General features: G+C 40.7%; 1 protein-coding gene across 1 annotated transcript; it reads left to right on the top strand.

Moving 5' to 3' along the window:
• The first annotated feature begins 2,654 nt into the window (after positions 1–2,654).
• Positions 2,655–12,080, top strand: nobox (NOBOX oogenesis homeobox). Its single transcript, XM_079367524.1, has 9 exons — positions 2,655–2,837; positions 4,765–5,501; positions 7,057–7,204; positions 7,302–7,408; positions 7,569–7,708; positions 7,826–7,980; positions 8,897–9,155; positions 9,983–10,296; positions 11,434–12,080. The coding sequence occupies exons 1-9, from the start codon at positions 2,804–2,806 to the stop codon at positions 11,889–11,891; spliced, it is 2,352 nt and encodes a 783-aa protein (XP_079223650.1). The 5' UTR covers positions 2,655–2,803; the 3' UTR covers positions 11,892–12,080.
• The last annotated feature ends 1,906 nt before the right edge of the window (positions 12,081–13,986 follow it).

Below are 13,986 nucleotides of genomic sequence, written 5' to 3'. Positions count from 1 at the left end.
GTTGCTAATGCAGTGAACAGGGTTTTGTCAGTTCAGAGTGGTCTTTGGATCATCCAAAGTAACCAGGACATTGTTGCTGGAAAGACGGCCTACTGTTAAATTATTTAAATGTGATTTTGAATGCTGTTCGTATCACATATGAAATTCCACTTGCCTCTAGTGAAAGAGAAATACATAACTTGGGCAAAACAACAACAAAAACAAACAGTTTGTACATAAGATATTTTGCAATTTAAGTTAGCCGAGTCTTTCAATCTCCTGTCTTGCTGTCAAATTTGAGGCCCAAGATTTGTGATTTGTTTGACTCACGGATACAAAATATAGCTCAGCTAGGCACTGAGAATATATTTCAGTAGCATCCATTTAAAAGAACTTGCATGCAGACACAAAGTCTCGCTCTCGTGATATCACACTCCAGCATTAGCTCAGCCTTCATACCACTTGTGACCCAGTGACATTACCCATAACCCTGTATGCTTGAATGCTATCTGATCTGACAGAGCTTGTGTACATGTATATGTACCATCACAGGCTCATAATAGCCTATTTACAAAACTCAGTCAACCCTTGAGGGAGGCACGGCCAGATACATTTTTTAAATAATCACAAATACATTTACTTATGAGATGATTAGATAAACTGTACATGGGGAGATTTCAGCATAAAACAATGGGAACTATTCTGCAGTTTACTTTTGCATCAAAGCAGATTAAACCAAGGTCACCTGGTGAGGACAAGTCTTCCTGGATCCTGAAAAGACAACAAACTGCCCTGGCCTTGCTGATGTGTGCCTCACACAGACAATGAGGTTTTGTTTATGTGAGTGCTCTTCTCTTTTGTGTGGGAGGAGTATAGGCTACACAGTACAGTTGAGGTAGACAGAAGAAGGTTTAAGAGCCTGGGGTCCTGCCAGTACCCCATCTGGTGGGTAACAGAGGAACAACTGTGCCACGCAAACTGATGGAGAGCGTTTTAACAAAGTGTTTTTTTTTTGTTTTTTTTACAACTGACATGCAATAATTTGAACTGGGAGACTGAAGTATTACAGATAATGGGCTGCTACATGTTCGATTTATTTCCTGAGACTTTTTGTTGATACGTCTGACCCTTTGTGCAGTAAGAGGCTCAAAGGATCAACATTATTTATCCTCACTTTACAACAGTGGTTCCAAATCTAGAGTGGTGTGGGGGTGGGGGGACCCTCGCAAGATTTCCCTGGATAAATGTAAGAAGGTTACAAAAATCTACATTTATGGAAAGCAGAATTAAACACGCTTGAGATAAAGATATGGTGATGTATTTTTACAGTATTCCCTTCAATGTTCATGCTTGATATTTAGACACAGGCAGCTGTATCAGTGGTGTTGGTTGTCTTTCAACCAAAAGGTCTAAGGTTTGATCTCCAGCTCTTGCAGTCACGTGGCCAATGTATCCTTGGGCAAGACACATTTAACCAGTTCACAGAAAACATCTTAGTCAGGTTGGAATGGAAACTAAAAACACATTATCATGTGTTGAGTGACTCAGTGCCATAATACTTTAGTCTTTTAATAACAGTATTTCATGATGTGTATGATTACATTTAATCAAAGACCAAATGGATTTCGATTTTCACATCCAATCCTAAAAACAATAATTGCAGTCAATTACAATGAGATACACAAGTTTAAACAGAATTATTATCATTAGTGCACATTAAAGTGTTAAAGTGGGAATCAAGAGGAGATAATAAGGTATTCCCACCAGTTGTGTTATGATAAAAAATATCAGTAGCAGTTAGCCTTTGAATCTTTTTCTCAAGAAAAAAGCACTATTTATGCAAAGCAGATACACTGAAGAAGTACATGACAAACAATGGACTTCAATTTTATAAGCAAAAGATACACTGCAGGTAAAAGGCCCTTGTCAGAATCGTATTTAACACATAACATTATTGTTTGAGAGGTAATAAAAGGATCCAAAAAAGGGTGGCAGCAATCACCTCAGGGTGTCGGGTAAGGACACTATTTTCAATGCAGGGTGTGAGTGAGAAAAAAAGGGTAGAGAATCCAGTATCCAGTTCAATCTGTTTATATAAAGTTCAGAGGTGCATTACAGGGAATACAAGGAGGCTTTTCCCTGTTGAGATTGAACTTATCTCTTTCGTTGGTATAGTTGTATGGGTGTTTGTGTGTGTCTGTGTGTGTGTGTGTGTGTGTGGTTTTCTCTCATGGACGCACACATCAATAAAAAAGTCCGCAAGAAAACATACATCCCTTCAATCGAACTCCAGGCCCTCTTTAAGAGTCATAAGATTAGTCTGAGTGGCTATGAGATTAATTTTTTTTTAAAAGTTAGAAAACTAAAATCAATAATTTTCTTATACTACTCATTTCTTCAATCTATGTTTGTAGAGATATGAGATTGATTATTTTTTAAATGAGGATCGGTTCTGAAGAAACATTTTATAATTCATCTTTTTGTCTCAGATTGTTTATTTAATCCAGGTGAGACGTAATAAAGGATGTCTGTCAAACATCCTTTATGACATCTGAACTCACAGTGTGTAGCTTGTTATTACGGGATGTCTTAGAAAAAACAACGGTTTTTATTGCAACAGTATCTCTCGGACTAAAGCTTCCTGTAGGACCTGTACTGATCGCTGATTGGCTGTTTAAGTTTTCACGCGATAACTCTGTCACACTGCCGGGGGAGGTAATCAATCAATCAGCCTCATTAGCCTCCAGATCTGTAGCAATTCACTACATGACCCTGCGAGGCCTAATTGATTAGAAGAACAACTTTATTGGTTTTGACTGCCACCATGGATGAAGACTGTGATTTAGATGAAGATTTCGGTAAGGGCGTTTAATTGTTTTATTGGTTTATTGGTTTGCTTTGGCGACGTTCACCTGCCAACCAAAGAGAGGCTTCACTCCTTTTGACAAACTTTAAAGGACTTTTAAAACTTCCTGAGAGTATGTCGGCTGATAATCTTTCATGTGAGATGCAGCTCCCCGTGCTGCTCAGCGCCACAGAGACAATTAAAAAAAAATTAAAATTATTAACATTCACGACCCGCCGTTTGTAGGTGTGGACAGGTTGACTAAGTGCAGTTAGCCGTACAGAGTTAATTAACGGTCAGGTGAGGTGGCACGAGCCGCTGCACACCTGGGACTCTAATTAAGTCATTGCAAGCAGAAGCTCCTCGTGAGGATGACGCTAGCAGGTCTTATTTGACCTCCACGTGACCCCTTGAATAACAAAGAGCCCCTTGTATGTTATTTGAGGTGCTGAGATATTCTACGTCATTGTAAAATGGTAAAAATAAAATAATGAAGACCCTGTTTGTCACTTTAACGTGCTATGTATTTACTATTCATTGTGTGGCATTTAATTCAAACAAGATCTGAATACTAATGTAAAGCATGGAGCTATAGTTCTTCTAGTGCATACAACATGACCGTTAAATACAAGATTTATGCCAAGACTGCAATTAGAACTATACGACACATTAAGTATATTTATGTGGATGAGAGCACACAAATCAATACCAAAAAAGGTTAATCAACAATACTTTGGATATTACAAATATATCTGAAGTGTGTTGGATAGCTGTTTGAAGGTTGAGCTGTGAAGTAGTGCTTATTGGAAGAATATCTCTTTGTGGTAGCTGGAGACCCTCAGGCATTTAAAAAGTGTACGCTTTGGCTGTGAGCATTTTTATTTTAGTTTCTGACATTTTATAGATGCAAAGATTAATAACTTAATTGACATCCTAACCAGCAGATAAAAGTCTGAAGTTACAGCTACACATTTTAGCTTTCTTTGCCGTTATAATGGAGTCCTATAATTACAATTTACAACATAATGTCAGCTGCAGTTTATTATAAACTGGTTTGTCTTTACAGAGGTAATGCAAGAATAGATTGAACATGACAAACATATTTGAAACTGAATAACACAAAACCCAAATAATAAGTTTTATTGCTTGTGAAAATTTGGGAGCCATTTGGTATGTGATTGAAACATCTCCTGTTTAGTGCAAGTCTTTCTATGACTTTTTAAAATGTCCTGAAGGTAACATATTTTAGAAAAATATTTATTCACAGTCCCTGAGCTTGGCCTAATCCTGTTTTTTTTTTTTTGGCAGGAAACACTTTCAAATGGAAAATGTAACTTGATAGTTTGGCAGAAACATAAGCTTGACTTTAGTATGCCCACTTTTTCTGAAAACGCTGCAGGAAGGTTCGTCAGGATTCTGTATGAATCCAGCTGAAGCCAAGCTTCAACCTGCCCGCTGTGGCTCTGGGAGCAAAGAGACAGAAATGTAACCTGGTCACAGTGTTTTGTTTTTTTTTTACATCAAGATTGGCAGGCGATTATTAGTTGGGGTTACTCACCACTGCGGTGAAATAAACAACCAGAATTAGTCCAAGCAAAACCAAATCAAATGCATGCAGGCTGAGGGCATGCGAGGGTCTCCTTAATGCAAGCCAACATGTTTTTGACGTCAATTAGAGGGATTAGCATCTTGCCAGCCATTTCATTGTTCTAATTTACATGCAGAAATTGTTCTAATTCTGCATGTAAAGATAGATATGCTTTTCCTTATAGTTCAAATCACTTTTCACAGCCTTCAATATGAAATAATCAGAAAGCGTCTCTTGAGGTTTTTTTTTATTTATTAGATTTCGTAATTGGAGTGATTGTGATCAAGATAAACTTGCCTTAAATACTTACCAGCTTTCCAAAACAAGAAACTCTCACTACACTCTATTGCAGACTGTCCAAGCCTTCTGTGCGAGGAGCTGGAGGATTTGGAAACAAAGAACGACCAAGGGAGTGTGAGGAAGAGGAGAGAAGAAGGAGACAAAGAAGGAGAAGTGTTTAATAAGGGGGAGGATGAAGAGGCAGGAGAGGAGACAGAGCTAGATGAGAAGGACGGAAAGAGGGATAGTAACGTTTCTGTGTCCGAAAAGGAACCGATGACTGCAGCAGAGGGAGAAGAGGAGGAGCAGGTGAAGAAGGAGAGTGGGCCAGGAGAGGAGGAGGCACAAGAGGTGCAAATGAAAGACAGTACGATCGAGAACAATGTGGAAAGAACTGCAGAGAAGCAGGAGGACAAAGAAACAGAAGGTCAAAAAGATGAAAAGAAAAAGAGTAGGAAGAGGAGAGGTAAGGCTCTGAGCGAGCGTGTGAGAAACAGGAGAAATTTAAAAGATGTTGCAGAGCGCTTTGAAGGAGAAAAGAGGACTCAGATACAGGAGGTGTCAGCAACAAGCTCTGAGGGGAGTGTAGTTCTGTCAGAGCCTCCCATTGGACTAATAAACACCTGCGACCTGTCTGATCCTGTTTATCTGGGCTGTGGGGGGACTGGATTGTATCGCCAAACACTACCTGTTCCCCTGCTGTACTCCTCACAAGCTCCCGTCCCGATCCAGCCTGCACCTCCTCACCCCGTCAGGACAAAAAGACCACACAGCCCCCCTCTACCGCAGCAGGGCCCGCGCCCATTAGAGGTTAGAACACACCGTCGCTGTTTACAAGTCACCTGTTAACACACAAAATATATTAGTGATCAACATTAAAACAGAAGTTATTTTTATTGGCTCTTTAACTCAATTGTTTCCCTTTATTCACTCTTTAAAATGAATCAACCCTGATTTAGCATCTGTCATATTACAATCTGGCCATTTTCCTTTAAAGTAAATGCTGTTATAGTGCTGAACGGATCTATTCGAAGCTTTCAGATCAGCTAACAATGACATCTTTTGAGCTAACTGTATAGTTCAACTTTAATGTGCTTCCACATCAGTTAGCTAAAATTACTCATGGCTGTGAATGTAAGTATTTTCTATCATAACTTTTGAATGATCTGACATTTTCTTTCTTTAATAAGTCAGTGAGAGAATGACAAGGTTAGCTGTTATTTTTACACTATGTATTGTCTTTACAGTTAGTTGCACAATGAATTGCAAAGCAGTGAAATGATGATTGTCAAACTACGTGATTTTAAGATATCCAAAAACCTTCGACATTAGACAGCGAGTCTGACATCACTCTGCCATTTCTTAAGAGACCTTGTAAACTTTGAACTGTGCACAAGAAAAAATGTCTATGGGTTTGATTAATGCTTCAGGGAGCAGGTCATTTGACCTCATCAGCCGAATAGACACATTTGCATGCTCCAGGAAAGACTTTCCGTTTTCTAATAATAACTCATTGTCATGTATAATCCCAGTGTAATATTTATGAAGTGATGCACACCTACAACCTTCTGCAATATTAATGATGCAGCTGTGAAAATGACATCCAGGATTGGCCTAAGTGTGCGGTGATGCAGGTTGATATGAGTAGCCAAAAGAGCTTCATTAAAATAATGGAGAGTTTGATCATGTTAGACTATGCCAACCTATTTCATCAAACTATTCAGCTGTGTCATCACAAATGAAGAATTGTATTTACTGTGTAGTTTTCTTTCAGGATGACATGCTGTTTCTATGTCAAGAAATTAGTTAATTCTATTTAGTCGTGAAGTTTTTCAATAACCACGCATGTAACAATGGGTTGTTAGACTGGAAGACATTTCAGTTTCCCTGAATTCAGGCCTCAGAGGTATCTTTTACTAAGTGTAGGTATGCAGCAAAGCACACGCTGAGATCAAAGAAGAAGCCTTTTTTAGCTTCAGCTTCTCCTGTCAATACATCAGAGGGATTTAAGGATCCAAAACAATACAAATATCACTTTGACTATATGTCTTAATATTGTTCATCTTAGACAATTGGTAAGTTGATGGACAGGATTCTTTTGTTTTTACACTTTTAATAACTGAGTTTGATCTTTTTCAAGAAAAAAGGATGGTTTCAGGCAGCTTTTGCAAATGTGAGGATTTGATTCATTTCTTTAAAATTGGAAGGAATTTGATATAATATAGTTTGTTTGCAGACTGTAAAACAATGATTCGATTGTTTATGCATTTTATGACTTAAAATGTCAGGAGATGCACACGAGTGGGGAATATTTTACTGAGTCTGACCAAGTCGGTGAGTGTTGAGGTAATGTTTGTCTCCACAGATGGATATCTCTCAGATCAACTCCACCCGACGCTCGGTCCGCTACAACAACAAGGGTCGAGGTCGAGCCCTGACCTTCCCACTGCAGCAGGGCTTAGAGACAGTGCCCCCAGCCCCCAAAAAGAAGACGCGCACTCTTTACAGTACAGGTATTAGAGCTGTCAGTTTGTCACGATGTGTTCAGATTCAACCATACAACTAGCTAACCAGCGAATGTGATGTTTGTGTACCTGCAAATGCGTGCAGATCAATTGGAGCATTTAGAGGCCTTGTTCCAGGAGGACCATTATCCTGATGCAGAGAAGAGAAAAGTCATCGCCGCTTCAGTTGGTGTCACTCCTCAAAGAATAATGGTTGGACAGCCATCTTTCTCATGACTCTTTCATTGATTTTATTTATAGTAATAATAATATATAGTTTGTTTTGCGATGTGACCCCGTTCTTTCACCTTCTGTTTCTATCACCTTATGTTATCCATTTTGTTGTCTCTGTGTGGATGTGTTTGTGCCTCAGGTCTGGTTTCAAAACCGCAGGGCAAAGTGGAGAAAGGCAGAACGTTCCATCACAGCAAAGGTTGAACACAGACAGAGCAGAGCTGGTTGCAGCAGCAGCCCCACGCACCACCAGATCATTCCCACACTGGCACCCAGCAGGTAATACAATTTTGTCCCTCCAGTATGTGATTTTGTAGTTCTTCATGGTACATGAATTTAAGCTTGTTTTTGTGTGTGATGTATTGTTTGTTTGTTTATCTTCTTTGTCATTTTCAGTAAGGAGGCTCCTTCCTTTTCTGCTCACTTTACTACCAAGCTGCCTCCCCTCGCCCCTGCAGCCCCTGCAGCCCCTTCATTTCCTTCATTCCCCACCTTGTCCAACCAGACGCCGTCTTCTTACAGCAATCTGCTGGCCACCCTCAACAGCCCTGGTAATAAACTTCTCATATACAGTTTTTCAATACAGGTCAGTGTCCGGATGCCTTTCTTTTTTATATTTGTGCAACTAAAGGGGTTTGCTGCATATGAAATCAAGCGAGATCGGCTAAATTCATAAATGTGTTTGTGATGACGTAGCAGGCAGACGTGTTTTTTGCCCACAGGCTGGCAATTTTTAATTTAAAGCTGGGGCAGGCAACTTTTGAGAAACACATCAAAAGTACAGTTTATTAGAACAGAAAGGCCTTAAAAACAAATCCATGCACAGTGTGACGACTGTTGGAGTACTTGGTAAAGCACCTTAACAACTTGGTTGTTTTTTTTTGTCAAAGCGTTTTTGGGTACTTAGAAAACAAATGTATTATTATTAAGAAGATACTGTCTTTGTGTATCAGTCTAGTCATAAGAAATTAGAGCAGAAGCAGGGTGTGCACAGGTCGATATGTGGACGGGTAGGAAAGTCTGTCTTCACTTGTTTCCAGGTGAAATTATTAGACAGGCTTATGACAGACCTGAAAAAGCTTCTGATACTGTTATTCCTTTGGATCTTATTTTTTGAACATATTGTTACATCTTCTCTATGATTGTTAATTTTTTGTTTTAGGGATATTTATCTATTTTAATGTTTCTTTTGGCCCTTTGTCATGCTATCATTGCTATCATGTGTGAGAAGCGCTTTAGCAATGCTGTAGAAATAAACTTGACTTGACTAGTACAACTTGTAGTCTGTGATTTATAGTCTTTCTTTAAGATAAGATTTATCTGGACACGGGAGGATTTTCGAAACTGGTTTAACCTCAGAGCTAGGTGGACCTTCACCCGACATGCTCAGGCAGTAAAAATTTCCCAGAAACCAAACTACAGTATCGCTTTAATCCCAGCGTTTAATCTCTGTGTTTCATCTCCAAGGTCAATCCAGAGGGAGAGATGGGGGCAAGCACAAGCTTTCATCTCAGGGGGGCCTGGCAGAGTACCACCCCCGCCCAATGCACAGCCCTCCCCCGCTGCGTCGAGCCAGTCTGCCCCTTTTTACGACTTACAACCAGGCCAACCCTGCTGCCACTCTGCTTAACACCCTTGCCCACACCCCACCTCTCTTCCTGGACGCCCTGGAGGGGGGCTCCTCTTCAGCCCATCGTGACACCCAGTCTCTGCAGACTGACACCAGGTGAGCTCAGCTCACAGCTGACTGTGACATGGATACTAGAAGATGATTTTAGACGAGGAGAACAAGAACAAGACCTGACAGGAGGACAGAGAGTTGGCAGGCTGCAGACACTAGCAGGGATCATGTGAAATACTGATTTAATGAGGCCTCAGACAGTGTTCGTGATAGTGGCAAGTCAGATTCAGCTGGCGCTCTGTAATATTTTAGAAATCATGCTGGGAACAGTCTCAGTTAGTAATTACTTTGAACAACATTTTGTTTATTTCACTACAATCATGTATCACAGTGCTAAAATCCCCCAATGACGAGAAAACAGTGAACATGAATACATTTTATAATCCCATTGGTTTGGAGAGTTTCAATTCTTTGAGCACAAAATATGTTAAATGTTTTGAACCACAGCAGAAGTCTCAAATAATCAGAGAATGTAGAAACACAGAACAAGCCACTACTTTCAAGGCAAGACATTTATCAATGTTAAAGGCAGGGGGGAGGTCATTTTCTCCAGATACACTTTTTAAGACTCTGGTTGAAATTGTCTTAAGGTCCTGGCAGTTATTAATAATTCATTTGCTCTGAAAAACAAACAAAAATAATCTGTCTTTTGTAGCAGTTGTAAACATGAAATCTGCGGCGCTAGTGTTTCTCCCCACTCTCTCTCTCCCTGATTTCCACCTCTGTCCACTTTCCTCCCTCTATAATAAAGGCAAATGCCAAAAATAACTCTTAAGAAAAAAAAAAAAGGCTACATGTTTTCCTCTGTTGAATCAAACTTTATGTTTGTGTTCTGAGTGTTTGTGACTTAAGTCTTCTTTATCTGTCCTCAGTTCTCTGTTTGACTTTGGAGAGAAGCTTGATTACCTGACCTCAGGCCAGCAGAACAATGCTCTCTCCTACCAGCTCCAGGCCTCCTACCCCACCAGCCAGCCCCAGCAACCTCAAGCATCCCTGCCCCGCATGGCCTACCTCACCCCCTCCCCGTACCTCACCCCTAACCCTCCAGATTCCAACAATACCTCCTATCTAACATTTGCCCCAGGAGGAAACTCCACTGGCATGGTGACCTATTCCAGCGGAGGCCACACTTACTTCCAGTCCCAGAGCACAGGACAAATCCTGCTGCAGTCGGCGGGTCATCACGGTGAGTCAAGCAAAAAAGATATACATTTCCATAAGTCTAGGTAGTGTGTGTGTGTGTGTGTGTGTGTGTGTGTGTGTGTGTGTGTGTGTGTGTGTGTGTGTGTGTGTGTGTGTGTGTGTGTGTGTGTGTGTGTGTGTGTGTGTGTGTGTGTGTGTGTGTGTGTGTGTGTGTGTGTGTGTGTGTGTGTGTGTGTGTGTGTGTGTGTGTGTGTGTGTGTGTGTGTGTGTGTGTGTGTAATAATTATCAAATCATTAGTTGATTGTTTTCAATTTATTCGTATTTTGTATACTGTTACACAACATCTGAAAGCACCTAGGGGAAAGGGAAAAGTCACAGGTCAAAGAAATTAACGTTGATTCTTTGAACAGGCATTTCAGTTCAGTTTGTTTAGAACTAAAATGTTTTTCTTGGTAATATGTAAACAGTAGTGTACAGTCAAATATCTTCAGTATTTTTTTCCCCAATCAGTGTAGAGATTCCTTTTTCCCAACCAATTAAGTAAAGCAAAAGGCTCTTAATGCCATGTTTCCTATTGTCCCTTACTGCTGTAATAGGGGAGAAACACCAATGAATTGTAAGTCAGATGTTTAGCAAAGTCCAAATCTTGATTGGGCAGTCGGGAATCAAATACGACATAATGAATCTAAAATGAAACAGATTTTAACCTAAGTGATTGGGTGATATTAAAAACAATTTGAAGCTGGATACTCAGGCTTTTGAACAGTGAACAGACTTTTACTTCTGGACTACTAGACTAGGCTTCTTAAGCAAATATAAACCATAAATAAGTTAAAATTGAGAAGAGAAATAAGAAAGACACAAAGACGACCTGGAATGTTCCAACTGAATGCATGTGTTATTACCAATCAGACACCAGCATGTCCCAGTATAAGTCATGAGTGACTTTAAGATTAATGAGTAATGATTTGCTGACGAGAGCAGCAGTATAGCAGCAGCTGAACTTGTTTTTTTGGGGGGGAACATCCCAAAAAGGATGTTGTGAGGAGTGATGAGAGAGAGAGAGAGAGAGAGAGCATGAAAGGCATTATACCCGTCTGACTGAGGTGTCATCCTGCTCCTGAACTAGGTAATCTCCAGTAAAGCCCAATTGCTATACTTGTTTGTGTCCAAGTACAGGTGGTATCGCTGCGTACCAGTCGTACCCATGGGGTAATATGTACAGTCAACCAGCCCTCCACCAGCGTGCTCAGTGTCCTCCAAGTTACCCCCCCGGCATAGGAGGTGCTCGTGATCACCAGCCTCCCTCCTCCACTCTTCCTCCCCCTTCATTCTTTACCCATGGGCCCTCACATGCAAACCCCCAGCACCCATCACACTCCCTTGCACATACCATCAGCACCAGCAGCTGCAGCACCAGCAGCAACACCGTCCTCCCTCCTGTTTCCACCCTGCGTCCATCTCGTCTCAGAGCAGAGATCACTCCAACTAAGAGTACAGCCCTGCTGCCTTCTCAGGTCAGCCCTGCCTCGCTGGAAAGTCATCCAGTGCCCCCTAGTGTCAAGATTGAGTATGACAGCCCTCGAGAGATTCACAGCCACTTCCACTGCGATTTCTCTTCCCCCATACATTTTTGAATGCGTTTGTTTTTTTGTGAAACTGAGTGTTTTTGTATTTGTATGAATATGTCAAGTGTTAATTCTAAATGTGACTGCATTTCCATGTTTTACTATAATACTTACTTAAGAAACATTCCTGTTTGCAAGCTTGGCGGGACTGCATTAGTTTTGCTGCAATAAATGGCTACTAGCTATGTTAATCCTTTATTTTTGCATTCAGTTTACTTTGCAATGTTTCAAAACAGGGCTTTATAACACTGATTTTATGGGGCTATATTGTTGACAAAGTTGCTTGAGGTTGATTGATTTCTAAACGCAATTGTTTCATAAACCGTTAACATTTTGGTTTTGACGGGAACACCACCAAATGATTTATTTGGTAATAACTAATAAGCTCTGATATGTAAAGCTTAAAATGTCAAAAAGGAAAAGACCAAAAAAACAAGTTTCCAAATGATGGGCTGGTAAAAATTTATGTCAGACACAAGAAAAAAATATACTCAAGTGTATCTGTGAGCAGACATAAGCCTTTGTTATTGTTTTCTCAAAAGAAATATTCCATTTACAAGAAGAATCTAGTATATCAGGACTGAAAGCACGACACAGACGCTGAGCTTTATGAAGTCTGTGCTCAGTTTGCTCTCTTTATTAAGAAAATGTATCCAGATTTATCTTCGACCTTGCAGAGTTGGATGTATTTGAATACTGAAAAATGGGGGTTTCAGGTGACCAGTGGCCTCCTGTGTCTGTTATCAGTGTTATTTTTAAAACTGGGGAAACAAAGGGAAATTGAAGGAAAGGCTGAAGTCAAAGTTACGTTATTACATTTTAATCCTGGCCTTGCAGCAGTCCACACCTCAGTTGTAGTAAACATCTCATTCAATTGAGATGTGCTGCTCATATGTCTCATTTCAGGTTTGCCTGTAGGCCACAAGAGGACACTGTTGCTTCATGTTGACCTAGACATCCGTTACTTGTGGGGTGTCAGATGTAAGAGAAAAAGACAGAGTAGTATAACAGATTGTGGCATCTTAAACAATCACTAATACAGCCTAGATCCTTAATCTGTGTTGCCATCCGTTCTGTTTATTCTTGTGTGTAAGTCAGTTGTAAAGGCTTTATGAAACCAAATCCCAGTAAGAAACTCAGCCGCTGTCAGAGCTGAAGGCATTTTCCTGAGACTAGAACAGACATGCGGGACTGACATGTCTTTTTTTTGCTCTCAGTGGTAAAAGTAAAACAAAAAGTTGCGAGTTTCAACTAGTTAATATTCCTCCTTCATAGTCCTGCTCTATGTAAAGCAAAGTTTGAAGTGAGACTCAGATGATGATGTTGTGGGAGTAAGAGAAGGAAGTGTTTGATTAGAGCAAAGAGGAGGTGGCAGGGATCAGGGGAGCAGATAAAGGAGAGAGGTGAGGGAGGGGATGAGGCAAGTGTGATGGTCCGGGAATAAGGGAGGGAGGAGAGTCGAGATGAGCTGTTGCTATGGGAGGGGGAGAGGATGATGGGTGGGCTCTGCCAGCAGGCGTACGAGGGGGAAGGAGACGGGGAGGAGAGGGAGTCTGATGGAAGCACAGGGGGTTCTGGGATGAACAGAACGGTTGGTTATGTAATGGTTGTATTCGGGTTTTAATGAACCTCTCTCTTCCTGCTCTCTGGCTACTGAGCTGTTACTGTTGGCAGGAGCTGTGCAGCATAAACCCACACACACACACACACACACACACACACACACACACACACACACACACACACACACACATTCACACATACAAGCACTTCTGTGCAGAAAATTCTCATATTCTCTTGCATAAAAAACACATTCATCTCAGAAATGAAGCCCCAAATGTAAGAGCTCTTTTCAAACTTAGTGTAGCAAAGTTTGTACTCTCAAGTCTGGTTTCATTTGTGTATCCGAGAAGCTAATTATTTGGTGTAAACCTCTCTTTGTATCTCAGATTTCTTAATACGTCTTGCATGTGACTGAGGAGGGTTTCATGTAAGTTTAAGTTTGCAATTAATTTTTCCACAACTTCCCTGAGGTGAACAGAGTGGGCTTAGACCATAGCTGGAGGAGGGCAAGTGTGTGTGTAGGCTTATGTATTTGTGTGTG

Source organism: Symphodus melops (assembly GCF_947650265.1).
Source record: "Symphodus melops genome assembly, chromosome: 18".
Taxonomy (NCBI): Eukaryota; Metazoa; Chordata; class Actinopteri; order Labriformes; family Labridae; genus Symphodus; species Symphodus melops.
This window is presented reverse-complemented; position numbering and strand designations above follow the sequence as displayed.